The 20,735-nt window shown below is 45.1% G+C and overlaps 1 protein-coding gene across 5 annotated transcripts in view; it reads left to right on the top strand.

Moving 5' to 3' along the window:
- The window catches only part of LOC109889652 (ubiquitin carboxyl-terminal hydrolase 34-like), a 62,102-nt gene that overhangs the window by 596 nt on the left and 40,771 nt on the right, over positions 1 to 20,735 (top strand). For 4 of the 5 annotated variants that reach the window (XM_031829193.1, XM_031829189.1, XM_031829179.1 and 1 more), the window contains exons 2-16: positions 4,886 to 4,973; positions 6,147 to 6,723; positions 7,021 to 7,071; positions 12,223 to 12,372; positions 12,710 to 12,777; positions 14,120 to 14,312; positions 14,608 to 14,669; positions 14,811 to 14,892; positions 15,013 to 15,105; positions 15,384 to 15,509; positions 15,908 to 16,037; positions 16,377 to 16,507; positions 16,844 to 17,523; positions 18,455 to 18,669; positions 19,233 to 19,348. In XM_031829193.1, coding sequence (XP_031685053.1) covers positions 4,886 to 4,973; positions 6,147 to 6,723; positions 7,021 to 7,071; positions 12,223 to 12,372; positions 12,710 to 12,777; positions 14,120 to 14,312; positions 14,608 to 14,669; positions 14,811 to 14,892; positions 15,013 to 15,105; positions 15,384 to 15,509; positions 15,908 to 16,037; positions 16,377 to 16,507; positions 16,844 to 17,523; positions 18,455 to 18,669; positions 19,233 to 19,348 — 2,762 coding nt within the window. Of the gene's footprint in view, positions 1 to 885; positions 902 to 4,885; positions 4,974 to 6,146; positions 6,724 to 7,020; positions 7,072 to 12,222; positions 12,373 to 12,709; positions 12,778 to 14,119; positions 14,313 to 14,607; positions 14,670 to 14,810; positions 14,893 to 15,012; positions 15,106 to 15,383; positions 15,510 to 15,907; positions 16,038 to 16,376; positions 16,508 to 16,843; positions 17,524 to 18,454; positions 18,670 to 19,232; positions 19,349 to 20,735 lie in introns of those variants that run through there. The other variant, XM_031829201.1, reaches the window with a different exon arrangement.

Here is a 20,735-nt window from a genome sequence, read left to right as displayed (position 1 = left end):
AGATGCCTGAGTAGAGTTAGCTAGCTAGCTAGACGAGATTCTGAACATCATGAACTTAGTTAGCTAACTAATTAGATTGGGCTGATGCCATTGCATGGTAGCTTGGTTAGCTATCTAACTTTGGTTAACTGCCTGTAGAAATGTGGTTTGATATGTATTTGGCCATAAAATGTTTGTTACACATTGCATGTCCCTTTTTTGTCCGAGGCGAGAGAGGTGGTTGTGGAAGTGGTGCATGTTGTGCAGGCGTGTTCGCTCTTGCTAGCTAGCCTGTCTGGTTGATATGTTTGTCAGTTTCACGTTGAGTAACGAGTTGTCCAACGTTAACAAACGTTAGCTCACTGACTAGCCAGATAGCTGTGGTCAACTGGCATCAAAACGGACGGAATCGTTTTCATATTTTTGTTTGCCACACGCGCTGTAATAATATACTTTTGCAAGATTACAAGCAAATGTTTAGCATTGTTAGCTAAGTAATATGGGCTCTAGTTTCTTTACGTAAAAACATTAAGCCATCTAGCAAACTAGGCATGTAACCAATGCTAACTATGACTATTAGCGTTTTTGTTAACTAGCTAGCTATAATCTTGTTCTTAATCAAAATAAAATGTGCCTACGAATGCTATTGGATGTATTTCCTAGTTCCGATTAAAATTGACAGTAGTAACGTTTGAACAGATTATTTGCTAGCTCCGAGGTAACGTTCGCTAACTAGGCCATATTGCTTTCACGACGGGATGTTGGAGCGAATAAACAAAGGCCCATTTTTTTAGGGCTACATCAATTGTTTCCACCATTGCAGTTATAGATATATACAATTGCAATGGTTTGTGTAGTGTGCATGGGAAGGTATTGGTGATGGAAGCAAGAAGACACTGCTGACAGTCCGCCTCATGGCCTGGTATGTTGTGCTTTATTTAACTAGGCAAGTCAGTTAAGAACAAATTCATATTTTCAATGATGGCGAAAGAACATTGGGCGTTCTGCCTTGTTCAGGGGCAGAACTATTGTTACCGATCTTGCAACCTTTCAGTTAATAGTCCAACGCTCTAACCACTAGGCTACCTGCCTGCTTCATTCCATATGAGTTGTTTGTCATCAGTAACATGGGGTTTTGCATTTTAAATCTTTATATGCTTGTTTGCTAGTTTTGGATGTCTTAAACCTATTTTCAGTCTGATATTAGTGTCTAAACGTTTGATTTGGGGTGGGTAATTTTGTTTAAAACGGTCTCCATGTTTTGGGAGGATATCCAAGCCCACATGTTAAAGCGGTTGTGGGTTGCTTATTGCAGGACCCATTTGAAAGGGGGATCATGATGGCACAGCTCAAAGGGTCTTTCATCCTGTCAATACACATTTAAAATAAACTAGATTAATGGAATATAAGGTACCCCCCCCCCCCCCCCCCCCCCCAAATCTGTTATTCAAATGAGCAATGAGTATGACACTTTAGGTGCTCAGATTAACTTTGTGGTTTGTAGGCAAATTACGGAAAGATAAATGTAGCCATACTGAAATGTTCCATGCATTTAATTTGGCCTATAATCAGTGTATTATTAAAGTGTATGGAGGATTACGCCCATGTCACTAGTGTTCTAAAAGGGCCTCCTTTTGTCTTTGAGCAAACACCCTCTCTCTGGCTCACATGCATGTCTATCAACAACAGTTTTGGAAATGGCTAGTAGGCTACACAGTAGTAAGTTTTCACAGTAGAGCTGTAGTTTTACCTGTGATGGGTCGTCTCTCTGTTCAGCAAAACAAGAGTACACCCCTGTGTGTGTTTGTCGGCACCAGGCTCCCGCCAGTGAAGGTGTGAGGAGCTTGTTGCCTGTGACAGGCTTGTCTAGAGCGCCAGGGTGCGAGACTGGCAGCCCCATGTGTGCTTTCACCAGGTGACCCCTCACCCCAAATTTGCTGTAGCTTTTGCATGAAGCCGGGAATGTTTTGTGTGTGGCTGCATGCATGCAAGGGAAGTGAGTGACTTACTGAGGGAATGAAGGGTTTCAAACCGCTATTGAATATGCTGTGCCAGTAAGCCTGCAGGGTGGCAGTTAGTCTAGCTGTTAAGAGCTTTGGGCCAGTAACCGAAAGGTCACTGGTTCAAATCCCGTGCCAGCTAGGTGAAATATCTGTCGATGGCCCCTTGAAGAAGACACTTAGCGCGAATTGCTCCTTTAAGTCGCTCAATATAAGAGCGTCTGCTAAATTACTGAAATGTAAACGTAACATGTGGCTGCCATTGTCAATCCCCACATAACCTGCTTTAAGATGCTGTCTGGCACTGTGGCCAGCAAGGCAGAGGTTGCCCTTGAGCATAGCACTGGGACCAGTTTACCTGCCCACCCCTAGCCTAACACTAATCAATTGATGTAAAAAGCCAAACTGATCCTAGATCAGCACCTAAAGCCAACTGTTGCTTCCACCAACACAGGAAGTTGAGTGTCTATTTTACTTCTCTAATGTTTTTGTTACAAGCTCAAAGCTTTGCTGTCAGAACAATGGCTGGGATATCCAGATCCTCTTATTTGGGAATGATCGCAATGTTTTTGGTCCAGGCCACCGAACACAATGTCATGGATTGTTTTATGAAGGGAGCTGGGAATTTTGGCAGAGTCCAGTCCAAGATAAAAAAAAGAAGTGGTTAAAAAGGGAATTAAGGCAGACGCACACAGTTAGGTCAGGGCAAGGTGAACTTTGGAGCGCTGTTTTGTTGTTCATTTCAGGAACAGACCCACTTACCTAGACACAAGTTCCACTTAGTTTTCTGTTTCTGTTGGTAGTGTTTTGGCACAACTCCAATTGTCACAGTGGTTATTATTATGCCCTATTTATGATAAGAATGTGACATAGGGCAGTCAGGTATGGAAATGGTTGATGGGAATGGGTCTCTTGTCACAAAGTTTGAATGTAGGCTGCACCTTTTTTTTAATGATACTTCTCCCTCCAACATAATGTGCAATATTCATTGTATAGTTAATTTCATTAGCAATATATCTTAAGTCCAATTTTTAGTTGGCAGTGAAGAAAGAGGTAGCAGTAACACTTAAAGTATTCCTAAACAACCACCAGTGCTCTTGTCGTTGGATAGTACTAGAAAAGCCAAATAAAAAATTACAGCACATATGTCCATAGTGGCATAAAAAAAAACATTAACTTAAGCACTCGTGTGGGTTTGTAAGTTAAAAAGCCTTTAATATGTGGGCTAAGTCATTTTGTGTGTCGGCTAACGCTTTCATCACTGTGTCCTTTTGCTTTTCCTGTTCGTATTCTTGGCATGTTGGCCAATGTGAGGCGTCAATATGGTCCATTTTCTCTTTTTGTTCTGAGAGCAGAAAATAAGATCTGTGGTTGATGGGTGGGTGCAGCTGAAAATGATGCATCACAAATGCAGCCTTCCCAGAGTCACACATCTTTCATTTACACCGTTGACTTTGTGAAAGACAAGTGCTTTGGGGTTGCTGAATAATAAAGGCAATGCAGCAGTTTTCACAGAAAAGTTAGAGCTGAACTTTTGACCTTCCATTGGACACACCTTGCCCCACACGTTGCTTACATTTTGTTTTGAGACTGTGTGTGTGTTTATATGCTTGTGTGTCACCAAAAGGGATGTGCATGGTTATACAAATATCCTAAAGGACGTTAGTATAAGAGTATTTGGGGGTATTAATTTTTGCAGCAAGAAAATGTATAGGCCTATTTTAAAATACAGGCCTTTTCTAAATGAAAATATCCATGTAACATTGTTAAAAATAAGGTCCATGACATTTCAAATGATTAATTGAATAAAATCAACTCTTCAATGAAGTTATGACATGCCCCATGTCATGCGCCTACACCTAGATTTAAACGCGTCTACGGTGTCCACAGTGTGTCCGAATTCCCTTTTCCCGAGCTTTATTCAAATGCCAGTATGCATTTTAAAAACCGTGGAATAGGCTAAATATGATGAAACAGCTACTGCCATCAGTTGTTAACTAGCCAGCTAACCGAGGTGCCTCTCTGTTCCAAAACACACATTTTCTGGGGACTTGTGGGAGGAGTGCTTGCTGATATTATCGTCCACTCTCTGCGATTTCGGTAGCATGTTTACACCCAGACTTAGATGCATCTAAACATAATACATCCCTGACCTACTCCTGAAGTGGACAGTCAGATCTGACCACAATCAGACCACAAAGTGACTTTTCAATGCGATCTTCGTGTTCTGATGGCAGTAGTCGCATGTAAGTGTCAAGTGTAGACGTGACCTCTCACCAGCATCTCCAAGCAGCAATAGAGCACCAGCCTCAATTTTGTGCAACAGTGCTCAGGTTAAAAACGTATGTTTATTTCAAATGTCCAGATACAGACAGAAATGTATGATACTATTCAAATAATGAAATGAATTCTACCCCCACCCCTAGTCACCAACAAATAATACAGTAGCTGACTTTAGCCTGTAGTACAAGCCAATGCTGCTTTGGAAGGCCTGTTGGTGTGGAGTTACCCGTCAGTTGTCGGTAATGGGGAGCCTTGCCTGTCCCCGAGCTAATGTGGTGCCGAGGCACGTTTCTCACCAGAGGCTTGAGACTTCCGTGGATCAGTCTCCCATCCAGAGTAGAGAGGATCATCTGTTATCTTGTTGACCAAAGGACCGTTGGCATTGCGCCTCCCAGAAATATATTTTTTGTTGTTGTAGCGAAGTGTCTGTCAACCACTTTCAACGGTCTTTGATAATGCCTAAACTTTTTTAATTGCAATTTCAGCTTCCAATGTGTGCTATTTTCTAGCTTGTGGCCACCATATAGCCTAGTAGCCTTTGAACAAGCAGTGTGGGTCAAGGGTCACGTCCTACACTACATTGAACTGTACTCACCACCTTGTCTGCTCTCTCTCCCATCCAGTATCGGATGCAGACAGCACTGAGGGCCTACAGCTGAAGAAGGAGCATGCTTTACGAGTCTTCAGCTACATCAGCTCATGGACCCAGAGGTCAGTCTCCCGCTCTCCTCTGTTCCCCTCATTCATTATTCTTCCGTGTATTTGTCCCAAATGGAGCCCTATTCCCTATTTAGTGCAATACTTTAGACCAGGTGCACTTCTTTTGACCACTATGTAGGGGGAAGGGTTTCATTTGGAACGTAGACCATTATTCATTCATATTTAAAAGGGGAGGATGTCCGCTCCTGGATAGCTCTAGGTCTATCTGAAGCCATTATCAGCCATGAATTCATTGTTTATTACTAGAGCTAACGGCTAACCAATGTGTTTTAGGTGTAGCTTAGCATGTAGGCTAGTTAAGGTCACTAGAGGACAAGTGGGTCATAAATAATAGGTTTTTCGGCTCGATTGGTGGTGGTTTATTGTTGTTTAACAACTTTGTTTTTCGTGCCTGCACGGAGAAGAGCCTTGAGCAATTGTTGACCTTTCATAGTTGTTCTACCACTCCCTGTGAAATCAGGCAAAAGTGCTTGACTGATCAGGGAAAGTTGATTCTAGTTTTGCATTCTTCTCTTTGTGTTTCTGATTAGTGGGATCCGTCATGTGTGTTAATTGGTTGCTGTCTTATCAAAATACATGGTGGGGGGAAGAATGTCTAAAATAGGATGGCCAGTAATATAGTCACAGGTGTTTTACATTACGTTAATGTCACAAGAAACAGAATTCATGAGAACAAACAGAGCTCAAAATAGATCCAAGGGCTGCATTCAATTAAATCCTCCACAACAATGCGTATTCTGCATATTTGTTCAGACAACTAAAGCCCACTTACATGTCTTATTCAGAAAGCGAGAGAACTGAATATTTTCTGTTGCAAGTACCTAAAACTAGGCTTCTCTTGCGATGTTATTTGAATATTGGGAGTAAAGTATGTTTCTATGCTTTATTCGCTTCAATGCAAGTTTGATTGAATTGAGCCAATAGAGGAGTCTCTAAAGATGGCTGGTTGTTGAGGCCAACACATACAGAAGCTACAGTTCACTGTAGTGTGGACCGTGCATTGCCTTTTTATGGTTCCCAAACGTTTTGATTCCTTAACCATCCAAATGGAATGAGTCAGCCTCGAACTGCGACCCCAGTAGGAGTTGACTGCTACTCACTGGTGGGTCTTCGTGATTCGCAGTTCATGCAATCCCTCTCACCTCCCCTCCTTTCCCTGCACAGGCAATGTCTATGCTGCTTCAAGGAGTACAAGCACCTGGAGGTGTTCAACCAGCTGGTCTACGCCCTCATCAACCTGGTCATTGCTCAGGTCACCAGCCTGAGAGACCGCCTCTGCAGCGCCACCAGCCAACTGGGCGTCACCGACGACGGGGCCGCAGGTGGCGCGGAGGGGCCAGGGACAGAATGGCGAGGAGAGGGAGGGGGTGGAATAACTGGAGCAGGGCCACACCCCCAGCAACCGCCCACCTCGCCTGTTGAGGACGAGCCGCTGAACGTGGAGAGGGACTCGGCAGAGGAGGACGGCGTCGGGGACGCACCGGAGCAGAACCAGAATAACAACAACCAGAACCCAGTCCAGGCCCAGCAGGAGGCCCCCAAGCCAGGGGAAAGTGGTAGTGGTATTGGGGCGTCTGAGGCTGTAGCTAGCAGCAGTACGGACTGCCAGGCCCACGAGGACATGTTTGACTCGTGGAGCACCGAGGACCGGGAGAAGCTGCTGCTCTGTGCCGCCAAGATCTTCCAGATTCAGTTCCCCCTGTACACGGCTTACAAACACAACACCCACCCCACCATAGAGGTAATGGACTGACACACCCTGATACAATACATAATCAATCCCCACTGTAGAGGTAATAGAATAACGTGTTTCCCCCGACACAACACCCATCCCACCAAAGCAGTAATGTTATAAAGTGTACCGCACACTGCACCGTAGAGGTAAAAGCGTAACATGGACCCATACACACAACTCAATTATGGATTCAGTATATCAGCATTTATCTCCATGGTGTACTTAATACTTGTTCTTAAATGTTCTCTAACATTTCTCAGTATACAATATACTCGTCATACTTTCTTTGTTTCCTTTTTCCAGGACATCTCGGCTCATGAAAGCAATATCCTCGGCTCCTTCTGCGACATGAATGTAAGGACTCCTCCGCCCTCTTTGTTTTTACGACTCCACTGTTTCGTCCAGAAACACAGTACTCGATCCGCCTGATTGTCGCTTTGTGTCGGGTCCAACTCTTTACAGCGACATCTACGTATCTTAAATGGCACCCTATTCCCTTCACAGTGCATTACGTTTGACCCAGGCCCGTATGGCTCTGGTCAAAAGTACTGCACTATATAGGGAATAGAGTGCCATTTGGTACGCATCCTACGTCATCCAGTCCTTTGAAGCAAAGGCCCATGTCTTAATGTGTGGTCTGCCTGTTTGACCAATCACCAATCTCCTCCTAGTTCCCTCTCCTCTCTCCTGTGGTCATGTTACTCATATCAGTGGTTCATGACATCTTGGGTCTATTTATATTTTAATGGGAAGCTGCTTGAAAAGTGCCATGCCCAGAGCCCAACAGCCATGTCCCATTTAGGACTGGGAGAGTAGGGAGGCAGGACTCTGAACACTCTTCCCAAGTTGTTGTAATGGGTTTTCACTCAAGGAGGTTTGGTGTAGATTTGGTTAACAATAGGTCCTAGAAGAGTTCTCCCTCAGGGTTCTAATGACAAATGTTTCCTTTAGGACCAGGGGAGACGGAGGGAGAAGGCTCTCTAAACACTGATCTCAGGTCCCTCTTGTGGCTTTTCAGGCCAATGTATACATGAGTTGTGAATGAAATGTGTCTGCAGTGTAGTTTGGGTTTTTATTAAATTGAGGCTCATTTCCACCTCCAAGTGATGTCTATCTTTCCCCAGAGTACAATAATCGGTTTCAGGCTAATTTAATAACTCCCCAGCTTATACCTTTCCACCGTATTAAACATTTATGGGATTTTAATGGATATTTCTAGTGGACAAAGTTCATAGTCTGCATCAGACCGGAGTTCAGAAAGTATTCTGTGCTTAATTGACCTTCCATAGCTGGAATAAAACCAATGGAATACTCAAATCAAAATGTATTTGTCACATGTGCCGAATACAAGAGGTGTAGACTTTACAGTGAAATGCTTACTTACAAGCCCTTAACCAACAATGCAGTTTTAAAGTATTTACTCAAATTAACTGAAGTAAAAAAATAAATAATAATAATTAGTCACAATAAAATAACAGGCTATATACATGGGGTACCGGTACAGAGTCAATGTGTGGCAGCACAGGTTAGCTGAGGTAATAAGTACAGTACCAGTCAAAAGTTTGGACACACCTACTCATTCCAGGGTTTTTCTTATTTTTTAAAAACTATTTCCTACATTGTAGAATAATAGGGAAGACATCAACACTATGAAATAACACACATGGAATCATGTTGTAAACAAATCAAAATATATTTGAGATTCTTCAAGGTAGCCCTTTGCATTGATGACAGCTTTGCACACTCTTGGCATTTTCTCAACCAGCTTCATGAGGAATGCTTTTCTTGAAGGAGTACCCACATATACTGAGCACTTGTTGGCTGCTTTTCCTTCAATCTGCTGTCCAACTCATCCCCAAACCATCTCAATTATGTTGAGGTCGTGTGATTGTGGAGGCCAGGTTATCTGATGCAGCACTCCATCCCTCTCCTTCTTGGTCAAATAGCCCTTCCACAGCTTGGAGGTGTGTTGGGTCATTGTCCTGTTGAAAAATACAATTATAGTCCCACTAAGCACAAACAAGATGGGATGGTGTATCACTGTAGAATGCTGTGGTAGCCATGCATCGCCTGGTATAGAGGTCCTGAATGACTGGAAGTGTGGCCCCAGTGATGTACTGGGCCGTACGCACTACCCTCTTGGGCCTTGAGGTCGGATTCTGAGCAGTTACCGTACCAGGCGGTGATGCAACCAGTCATGCTCTCGATGGTGCAGTTGTAGAACTTTTTGAGGATCTGAGCACCCATGTCAAATCTTTTCAGTCTCCTGAGGGGGAATAGGTGTTTTCATGCCATCTTCATGACTGTCTTGGTGTGTTTGGACCATGTTAGTTTGTTGGTAATGTGGACACCAAGGAACTTGAAGCTCTCAACCTGCTCCACTACAGCCACGTCAATGAGAATGGGGACATGCTCGGCCCTCCTTTTCCTGTAGTCCACAATCATCTCCTATATCTTGATCACATTGAGGGAGAGGTTGTTATCCTGGTACCACACTGCCAGGTCTCTGACCTCCTCCCTATAGATTCTCATTGTTGTTGGTGATCAGACCTACCACTTGTGTTGTCGACAAATTTGATGGTTTTGGAGTCATGCTTGACCATGCAGTCATGGGTGAACAGGGAGTACAGGAGGAACTGAGCACGCATCCCTGAGGGGCCCCTGTGTTGAGGATCAGCGTGACAGATATGTTGTTACCTACCCTTACCACCTGGGGGTGGCACGTCAGGAAGTCCAGGATCCAGTTGCAGAGGGAGGTGTTTAGTCCAAGGGTCCTGAGCTTAGTGATGAGCTTTGTGGCCACTATGGTGTTGTCAATGGATAGTATTCTCGCGCAGGTGTTCCTTTTGTCCAGGTGTGAAAGGGCAGTGTGGAGTGCAATAGAGATTGCGTCATCTGTGGATCTGTTGCGGCGGTATGCAATTTGAAGTGGGCCTAGGGTTTCTGGTATAATGGTGTTGGATGTGAGCCATGACCCACCTTTTAAGCACTTCATGGCTGCAGATGTGAGTGATGCATTTTGGTATTCGTTCAGGCAGGTTACCTTGGTGTTCTTGGGCACAGGGACTATGGTGGTCTGCTTGAAACATGTTGGTATTACAGACTCATACAGGGAGAGGTTGAAAATGTCATTGAAGACACTTGCCAGTTGGTCAGCGCATGCTTTGAGTACACATCCTGGTAATCCGTCTGGCTCTGCGGCCTTGTGAATGTTGATCTGTTTAAAGGTCTCACTCACATCGGCTACGGAGAGCGTGATCACACATTTGTCTGGAATAGCTGGTGCTCTCATGCATGCTTCAGTGTTGCTTGCCTCGAAGCGTGCATAGAAGTAATTTAGCCCGTCTGATAGACTCGTGTCACTGGGCAGCTTTTGTTGTCCGTAATAGTTTGCAAGCCCTGCCACATCTGACGAGCGTCGGAGCCAGTGTAGTAGGATTCAATCTTAGTCCTGTATTGACGCATTGCCTGTTTGATGGTTCGTCAGAGGGCATAGTGAGATTTCTTAGAAGCGTCCGGGTTAGAGTCCCACTCCTTGAAAGTAGCGTCTCTACCCTTTAGCTCAGTGCGGATGTTGCCGTTTATCCATGGCTTCTGGTTGGGGTATGTACGTACGGGCGCTGTAGGAATGACATCATCGATGCTCTTATTGATGAAGCTCCCTACTCATTTGGCACACCAGGCAGGCTAAAGCAAATGCTCAAAGATTTCATATAAACTCAGCAAAAAATAAACGTCCTCTCACTGTCAACTGCGTTTATTTTAAGCAACCCTAGCATGTGTAAATATTTATATGAACATTACAAGATTTAGCAACTGAGACATAAACTGAACAAGTTCCACAGACATGTGACAGAAATGGAATAATGTGCCCCTGAACAAAGGGGTGACAAAATCAAAAGTAACAGTCAGTATCTGGTGTGGCCACCAGCTGCATTAAGTACTGCAGTTCATCTTCTCCTCATGGACTATACCAGATTTGCCAGTTCTTGCTGAGAGATGTTACCCCACTCTTCCACCAAGGCACCTGCAAGTTCCCGGACATTTCTGGGCAGAATGACCCTAGCCCTCACCCTCCGATCCAATGGGATTGACATCCGGGCTCCTCACTGGCCATGGCAGAACACTGACATTCCTGTCTTGCAGGAAATCACGCACAGAACGAGCAGTATGGCTTGTGGCATTGTCATGCTGGAGGGTCATGTCAGGATGAGCCTGCAGGAAGGGTACCACATGAGGGAGGTGGTTGTCTTCCCTGTAATGCACAGCGTTGAAATTGCCTTGAAATTGCCTGCAATGACAACAAGTTCAGTCTGATGATGCTGTAACACACCGCCCCAGACCATGACGGACCATCCACCTCCAAATCGATTCCACTCCAGAGTACAGGCCTCAGTGTAACGCTCATTCCTTAGACGATAATCGCGAATCCGACCATCACCCCTGGTGAGACAAAACCGCTACTCGTCAGTGAAGAGCACTTTTTGCCAGTCCTGTCTGGTCCAGCAACGGTGGGTTTGTGCCCATAGGCGACATTGTTGCCGGTGATGTCTGGTGAAGACCTACCTTAGCACAATCCCTCAGTCCAGCCTCTCTCAGCCTATTGCCGACAGTCTGAGCACTGATGGAGGGATTGTGCATTCCTGGTGTAACTCGGGCAGTTGTTGTTGTCGTCCTGTACCTGTCCCGCAGGTGTGATGTTCGGATGTACCGACCCTATGCTGGTGTTGTTACACGTGGTCTGCCACTGCGAGGATCAGCTGTCCTCCCTGTCTCCCTGTAGCGCTGTCTTAGGCGTCTCACAGGACGGACATTGCAATTTATTGCCCTGGCCACATCTGCAGTCCTCATGCCTCCTTGCAGCAGGCCTAAGGCACATTCAAGCAGATGAGCAGGGACCCTGGGCATATTTCTTTTAGTGTTTTTCAGTCAGTAGAAAGGACTCTTTAGTGTCCTAAGTTTTCATGACTGTGACCTTAATTGCCTACCGTCTGTAAGCGGTCTTAATGACCGTTCCACAGGTGCATGCTCATTAATTGTTTATGGTTCATTGAACAAGCATGGGAAACAGGGTTTAAACCCTTTACAATGAATATCGGTGAAGGTATTTAGATTTTTAGAAATGATCTTTGAAAGACAGGGTCCTGAAAAAGGGATGTTTCTTTTTTTGCTGAGTTCACTATGATTCCAGCTCTGGTCTTCATACTTTGTCGTGAATATTCTACAGAAAAGCCATCATCTCTTCTCCTTCATCTGAGATGGTGTGAAAGAACTAAAAAAGTGAAAGCAAATTCCCAGTATACGTCCATCCACCGTATTGCTTTCACCTATAGTTCTTATAAACCAAGGTCACCTATAAACCAAGGTGACGAGGGTATGAAACCATTGAGTTGCACCAATCACGCTTGTCTCTTCCACTATGATGTGTGTTATGAAGCCAAAGTTAGTTTTCCATATCTGTGTGGACAATAAAGTTGTATTGACCTTGTTTTTTCCTGTGACCAGGATGTGGAGGTCCCCTTGCACTTGCTGCGCTACGTGTGCCTGTTCTGTGGCAAGCATGGCCTGTCGCTCATGAAGGACTGCTTTGAGTCAGGCACGCCAGAGAGCTTGCCCTTCCCCATCGCCCACGCCTTCATCACCATCGTCTCCAATGTGAGTAGGGGTTGATCCAGCCACCCAACATTGCAGCCCAGCCCAACCGCTCATTTTATATATATATATCTCTCTCCTGGATATGTTTACCACTACCACCAGATGCTGTTTCAGCGCGATCTCCCGAGCCACATGTATGCAGATGTTCCTGATGCTGTTTTTATGTTATAGCACAGCTGTTTAGTTTGTAAATGCTCTTTCCGTCAGTAATTGCAGTGAATAATCAGTTGTCAGCCAGCTCTGTTAGTGGCATCTGTTTTTCCGTTCTCCACTGCTTCTCACACATCTCAAGGGATGTCAGTCTGATTCAAAATCTGTTTGTTCTCTCCACACACAGATCCGAATATGGTTGCACATTCCCGCCGTTATGCAGCACATCATACCGTTCCGCACGTATGTAATACGGTAAGTTCACACTCTCCATATCAATGAAACTCCGTGGTGAAATCTTTGTATGGACTTCAGAGTGAGGATAATTAGGTCTTCATTAGTGTCTCACTACCAGTGAGTTTTCACTAGTGCCTTGAAATCCCTAATTAGGCATGTATCAATACAGATTGAATCACAAATGATTTATTGAATAAAATGGTTGTTAGTCATGATGTTTTCCCCCCCATCAAATACAGCTCTCAACAATATGGCATCCTGTACTGCTGTTTATTGCTTTTTATCTGCAGTCATTCTAAGAGAATAAGAAAATGGGGCAGAGAGAGGGGAGTTGCTGTTGCAGTTGAAGCTCCTCTCGTCAGAAATGGCCCAAGGGGCTGTTTGAAATGCATATTGTATTTGGATACATAGTGCTGTGTTCGACTCGCCCACCACTTTCCAACACACAATCAAACGCACTTGGTAGAGATTCTCCCCTGAATATTGGATGTAGTATTAGGGAGGACGTTATGCAAATAGGGTAATCCAGTATATTGGCAGTCGATCAGCATAAATCAAGGTTGAATTTAGTGGATGCATATTTTTTGTTGTATTTGAGTTGAATTTCTAAAATTCAATCAGATACTTGACTGTATAGATTTTTCTGGATGGAAAGCAATTTCAGCTGAGAGCCCTCAGTCGGTGTAGTGTGCTTCACTCTTGCCGTGCCACCAGCTGGTGTTGCTAGGAAGAGCTTCCCTCGCCATGGTAACAGTGGCCAATGCTCCAGTCAGCTTCTCCTCACATGACCTTGGAGCAGCCAGACAGCTCGCAGGCCTCGCCGCACCTCTGTCATGTGACCTGGGTGGGCTGAATTAACTGGTCCTGATATCCAAATGGAACATTCCTTATTCATTTTGGTCCTTTGTCTAAGAAGAATGATGAAATGTGACTTCTTGGCTCCAGTGCCATTCCACCTTATAGCGTATCACTCCTTCCTCCTGAATTGAGCAAAATGTTTGTTTTCTCAGAAGTTATTAAAAAGATACATACTGTATCTTATTGATCGCGGAGACCGTAGATTCTCGTTGCAGCCAACTATTGTCATGGTTTTTCTCAGTAGCTTATCAAAGTGCTTCTCATCTGAGTGTTGCAGCCAGCCTCGATAGATGCCAAACACTTAGTCCTGACTGTTTAGTTTGTCCAGTCATTATGTCCAACCTGTCTACCGTGTCTTCTCCAGAAACACACTTGAGAGAAACGTACTTTAAAATGAAACAGAACAAATAAAAGTATTTCCTAACAAAGGGACTTCCTGGTTTAAATAAAGTTTTATATCTCATTTCACAAATAACTTATTTCCAAATGTGTCCCTCCCCAGGTACCTGTGCAAGCTGTCGGACCAGGAGCTCCGTCAGAGCGCGGCACGCAACATGGCCGACCTGATGTGGAGCACGGTGAAGGAGCCTCTGGACAGCGCACTGTGCTTCGACAAGGAGAGCCTGGACCTGGCCTTCAAATACTTCATGTCCCCCACGCTCACCATGAGGCTGGCCGGCCTCAGCCAAATCACTGTGAGACTCGCACGGGCACCACGAGACGCATGCACCCACTCTCACACATTGCTGTGTTGCTTGGTCTTTGGGAGTCTAGGCCCGGGTTACTGCGAGGAACATTGTGACCGCTGTTTTGTTTTTGACACAGAGACACTTTGACTTGTATACTTTATTTACGCTCCACTAGGACTTTCAGTTTACCGTGACTGAGACTTTTACTCTAGGGTCAATGGCTCGATAAAGGGATGAAGTACACTGGTGTGTACATGCATACATAATTCATTACATGTTTATTCTCGTTTTCTCCCCACAGAATCAGCTACACACCTTCAACGACGTCTGTAATAATGAGTCTCTGGTATCCGACACCGAAACGTAAGTCAATTGAGTTGATTTTTACAATGAAACCTAAGTCAATAGTCCTTTTTTTTGTTGCGATGAAACGCATGTCGATTGAGTTGAGTTAGCACTGCTACACGGACCGTTAAAGCATCGTACCTCAAAATGTCCCTTCAGGTCAATAGCAAAGGAACTAGCTGACTGGCTAATCAACAACAATGTGGTGGAGCATATATTTGGGCCAAATTTGCATATTGAGGTGAGTTTTCCCATTCCAAGTCGTTATTACAGTAAGCCAATACATTTTAGTGGGTAATCTGTGTTTGAACTTCCCTGTTAATGAGGAGCTTGTCTTTGTGTCTCTTTGTTGTCGTTCCAGATAATTAAACAGTGCCAAGTGATCCTGAACTTCCTTGCCGCAGAGGGCAGGCTCAGCACCCAGCATGTGGACTGCATCTGGGCCGCAGCTCAGGTAACTAGGCACTAAACACCAGGGTCTAGAAATCACGTAGAAAGCTTCTCAGAGTAGAAATGCTGATTTTTAGGATCAATTTTGCCTCTAATCAAGTTGAGGGACCCAATCTTAGAGCAGCGCTCATACTCTGAATTTGTATGCATATATTACACTTTCCTTTACTATATTCTACCAAATAGTTTTGCTATCATTTCATTTAATTGAAATACAAAGTTGTCTATTGTGTCATTATTCACTGATGTGCTCCTCGACCCTGTCTCTCTATTATTATGTAGCTGAAGCACTGTAGCCGTTACATCCACGACCTGTTCCCCTCGCTCATCAAGAACCTGGACCCGGTGCCGCTGCGCCATGTCCTCAACCTGGTGTCCGGCCTGCACCCCAGCGCACACACGGAACAGGTACCCACTCACGCCACAGCATGAGTGCCCAATGGAACATGAGGACTACGAATTACCTAGGTCCGGGACCATGCCAGTATCGCCATACTCTTAAGTATTGTGGCAAGGAAACACAACACGGATGGAAAAAAATATGGAAAAGATATTGCGAGACTGGTATGGTCCTCGGCCTGTTATTACCTCAGATTAGAGTTACTTTAGGCCATGGCAAGGAGTGGACAATTAAAATGTTCAGTGTGATTTAATCTAGATATCACCAGATTACTTTAAGGAGCTTTATAGCCACATACACCCAGTATTAACTAACAGAGCTGCTCTTTGTCTTGGTCACCTGCCCACCACAAAGATCCTATAATTGTGATTCTGTATGTAATTCTATGCTTGCTTCCCTCCCTCAGACCCTGTACCTGGCCTCCATGCTGATCAAGGCTCTGTGGAACAACGCACTGTCCGCTAAGGCACAGCTCTCCAAGCAGAGCTCCTTCGCCTCGCTGCTCAACACCAACGTCCCCATGGGCAACAAGAAAGGTACGATTGTTGTTTGTCTGTGTGTATTTCAAGGGGATCTATGTTCTTTATCTTTGTGGTAGACAACTCCGGTGCGGTGGAGTTGCAGGGGTATGCTGGTTTTTGGTTCAGTCCAGCACTAATCAAGGTGATGAAGGTGTTGAATCAGGTGTTTTAGTGCTGGGATGGAACAAAAGGCTTGAACATCCTTTAAAACCTACTAACCAGGGTTTACCACTTGCTTAGATACATAGGCTCTTAAACAGCTCTGCTGGTATATAGACTACGTTATGAATTCTGAAGTGTTTTGTGAGATGCGGTGTCTGATGCATTAAGCCTCTGCTTCTCGTCTCTACCCAGGCTCCCCAGCGGCCAGCCCGGACAGCAGTGACAACAGTGACACACACCACAGCGGCGGTAGCGACATGGAGATGGACGAGCAGATGATGGGCAGCAGCAAGCGGGGCCAGCAGAGACTCTCTGACACGGAGGTTAGCAGCACTCTAGTACCCTTTTCACACTCTCTAGCTGGAGAAACAAGTGATGCACTTTCTCAATAGATTTAATAGGAATTTCTGTTAGTAGCAAACTGTTACTTTCCAGCACTGTTCAGCAATCCATGCCTTGTTTTTTTTGTTTGCCTAGCCACTGTCTCCAATTGCTAACCTTTTAGCATTTTTATCAAAAAGCAAATCCAAGTCGGTATCCCCGATTTTTTTATTTATTTTTATTAGCATTTTTCTGGTATCATGTAAAAAGTCTTGTGGTTCTGCTGTATGGCTGGTTTAACTGGAACTGATTTGGTCTCCTCTCTCCTCCCCGTCCAGGAGTCGATGCAGGGCAGCTCGGACGAGACGGCCAACAGCATGGAGGAGGGCAGCAGCGGGCCGGGCAGCAGCAGTGGCCACAGCGAGGGCTCCAGCAACGAGGCGGGCTCTAGCCGTGCAAGCCAGTCGGCGGGAAGCCCCGGCAGCGAGCTGCACTCTGACGACATGGCCGACAGCGAGATCCTCAAGGAGGAAGAGGATGAGGAGGAAGATGACGAAGATGATGACGAAGATGATGACGATGAAGAGGACGAAGAGGGGAACAACCGGGATGTAGCGGCCGAGGGCAGCCCGCAGAAGGAGCCCCGGGACCAGCTGGAAGTCAGGAAGCGGAAAGCGGGCGAGGCGCTGGTGGAGGAGCAGGGCGACAGAGCCGAAAGAGGAGGGGCAGGAGACGGACCAAAACACAAAGGTTTGCCCTTTAACCCTGAAGCAGCCGTCGGCATGGTAACGGCGTCGATGGAGGGCCGCATGAGGATGCTGGACGCCTGCTCGACCCGGCCTGAGGGGCCCGAACAACAACATTCAGAGATGGGAGGCCCCTCATCCCAAATGGCCCCGGGCCCCCAGGAGCAGACCTGCCTGCCCTGCCCCGGGGACTTTCTGGGGGACGCCATGGGCAACGAGCTTTTCAACTGCCGACACTTCATCGGGCCCCACCATCACCACCACCACGAAGGGTAAGACTGTTACCATCTCTTTGCTTTCTTTTCTCTAATCTGTGTCTTCTCTGTATCGCCTTTTTCACAATGTTCTATGTTTGGCCAATTTGCCTAGGGAGATAAGGTTATTTTTTTAAGGCTTCTATCCAACTACAGACCCCAACTAAGACAAACTGTCCGTGGCCGATTGTACAGGTTGAATCAGGACCATCTATGAGCAATTATGTCCGCGTCCAAATTAGTCTTGACACAATCCATAGATGGTTGAGTTGGCTGTAGTTGCGTAGAAGTGTCCCGTCAATAATTTCTACATTTGCTCATAAGAAACTAGACATACACTGAGTGTACAAAACATTAGGAACACTTTCCTAATATTGAGTTTCACTCCCTTTTGCCCTCAGAACAGCCTCAATTCGTTGGGGCATGGACCCTACAAGGTGTCGAAAGCGTTCCACGGGGATGCTGGCCCATGTTGACTCCAATACTTCCCACAGTTGTTTCAAGTTGACTGGATGGCCTTTGGGTGGTGGACCATTGATACACATGGGCAACTGTTGAGCGTGAAAAACCCAGCAACGTTGCAGTTCTTGACACACTCAGCATGGTGCGCCTAGCACCTACCATACCCCATTCAAAGGCACTTAAATGTTTTGTCTTGCACATTAACCCTCAATGGCACACATACACAATCCATGTCTAAATTGTCTCTAGGCTTCAAAATCCTTTAACATGTCGCCTCCCATTCATCTACACTGATTTGAAGTGGATTTAACAAGTGACAGTAATTGATCGTAGTTTTCACCTGGATTCACCTGGTCAGTCTGTCATGGAAAGAGAACTGTTTGTTTCACTCAGTGTAAATGTAACTATTTTCCTTGCGACATGAATCTTGTGCTTATTCAAGTGACAAAAACATGCATTGCCCTTCTAACGTTGAATCATCCTCCAGGCACATGGTGGACGACATGCTGAGCGCAGACGACGTGTCCTGCAGCAGCTCCCAGATCAGCGCCAAGTCGGAGAAGAACATGGCCGACTTTGACGGTGAGGAGTCTGGCTGTGAGGAGGAGCTGGTGCAGATCAACTCGCACGCCGAGCTCAGCTCCCACTTGCAGCAGCACCTGCCCAACCTGGCCTCTATCTACCATGAGCACATGGTGCAAGGTAGGCTGCACTGCACGGTGCACCTAGGGTTGTGAATTTACTTAAATTTACCCCAAATTCCCAGGTTTCCCAGAAATCGTGGTTGGAAAATTCACGGAATACCGCACTCACGGAACGGTTTACCCACTCATTGCACACCGATAACAGGCCTCCATTTACAGCAGCAAGAATCATGTAGTTATGGTTCTACTTGTCATCTGGTGTGGTCTATCCAGTCAAACGCTTTCACCATCAGTTAATCCCGTGTAGCTCAGTTGGTACAGAATGGTGCTTGCAACGCCAGGGTTGTGGGTTCGATTCCCGCGGTGGACCAGTATGAAAATGTATGCACTCACTATTGTAAATCGCTCTGGATAATAACGTCTGCTAAACAACAAAAAAACGTATACCTGTAAACATGAGAGTACGATGGTCTATATGGCTGTTTTCTTAGTGTCACTCGATTTCAGTTGTTATCCTTGCAACTGTTTTAGCATGACATTTTAGCAGTTCAGTAAATCTGTACTGAACCTTTTTATTATGGCTCTCTTTCTCACCAGCGGCTGTGTTTTATTCCTCTGCAGGCCCGCAGGTCCACAAGCACCAGTACTCTGGCCACGCCGTGACTGACATCAACCTGGACAACGTGTGCAAGAAGGGCAACACGCTGCTTTGGGACCTGGTGCAAGATGAGGATGCGGTATGAACCATGACACTGGATTACACCGTGCTCAAAGAAAGCATTCTGTTAGCGAGTTTTGCTGAGTGAAAGCATATAGCATGCTAGTAGTCAGACAGCCTTGAAGCCGAGTGGCATAGAAGCGGAGTTTGAGTTCCCAGAAACAAGCGACACATTTTGTTGTTTAAATGTTCGTTCACTGAATACAAAAAACTGTTTATGCTTTTCTATCCTATTTTTAACTATGGGATCGGTGTCCCTATACCGGAACGGTTGAAGCCAACTAACTAGAATGATGTAAGCAACAGCAAACGTTCCAGGACATAGACATGTCTTATATGGGCAGAAAGATTAACAAGAATTTAAGCTAACTGCACTGTCCAATTTGTACCATGCTATTGTTTGACGAGAGTGCTCAACAACAAAACACTTTTCACAGCAATTGGTTTGATACATTAACCTCTGAAGGTAAATAATATACTTACATTTAGTAGTCTTGCTCTGATTTGTCATCCTGAGGGTCACAGAGTTCAAATGTAGCATGGATTTTATCAAGCAAAACTATCTTTTATATTCAAATGTAGGAACTGGGTTCGACAGTTTGAACACCTGCTGTCTCTGGCTCCACACCCACCCCACCTCGCCATCTAGACGTGTATAAGCCAATGATCCATCATGTATGACATTCCTGGGAGTGTGTAAACTTACATTTTGTGTTACCATATCATGTTTGTGTGTGTTCTGTAGTTATGTACTTGAAAATGTATTAATTGACCAATTCGGCACATTTGGGCAGACTTGATACACAATTTGTGCAGTCTTGCAATGCTTCACTGGATTAATCTGAAACTTTGCATACACACATCTAAACTGAAGTAGGACATTATATTATGGCCTTTTTATGCATATTTTTGGGGTTTGTGTTTTCTTTTACCAGATCTAAAGTTATATTCTCCTACATTAATTTCACATTTCCACAAAATTTCAAAGTGTTTCCTTTCAAATGTTATCAAAGATATGCATATCCTTGCTTCAGGTCCTGAGCTACAGGCAGTTAGATTTTGGTATGTCATTTTAGGCGAGGGGGGGAAAAAAGGGTTCGATCCTTAATTAACTCTGTCGATGGTTTTGGCACGTAAGGTCCATGATAACTAGCAAATGTGCCCACTCTGGTCTTGGCACGTGCGCTATAGCCAACAGCTCGTAGATACAATGCGAGAATTTGAATTTGTTTATTAGCAGCCAGTCACCGATCATCATGTCACTAGAATACAAATGAAAACCCTCAATATTTATTGGAAAGGAGCATCAAGCTCATTACTGTGAACTTTCACCACCCTGTGAAGTTCATCATAAATGATTTTTGTCTGGAGCTTAATAAACTGCATGCTTTTTCAAGTTGGAGTGA

The sequence above is a fragment of the Oncorhynchus kisutch genome, linkage group LG1, assembly GCF_002021735.2.
Source record: "Oncorhynchus kisutch isolate 150728-3 linkage group LG1, Okis_V2, whole genome shotgun sequence".
Classification (NCBI taxonomy): Eukaryota; Metazoa; Chordata; class Actinopteri; order Salmoniformes; family Salmonidae; genus Oncorhynchus; species Oncorhynchus kisutch.
This window is presented reverse-complemented; position numbering and strand designations above follow the sequence as displayed.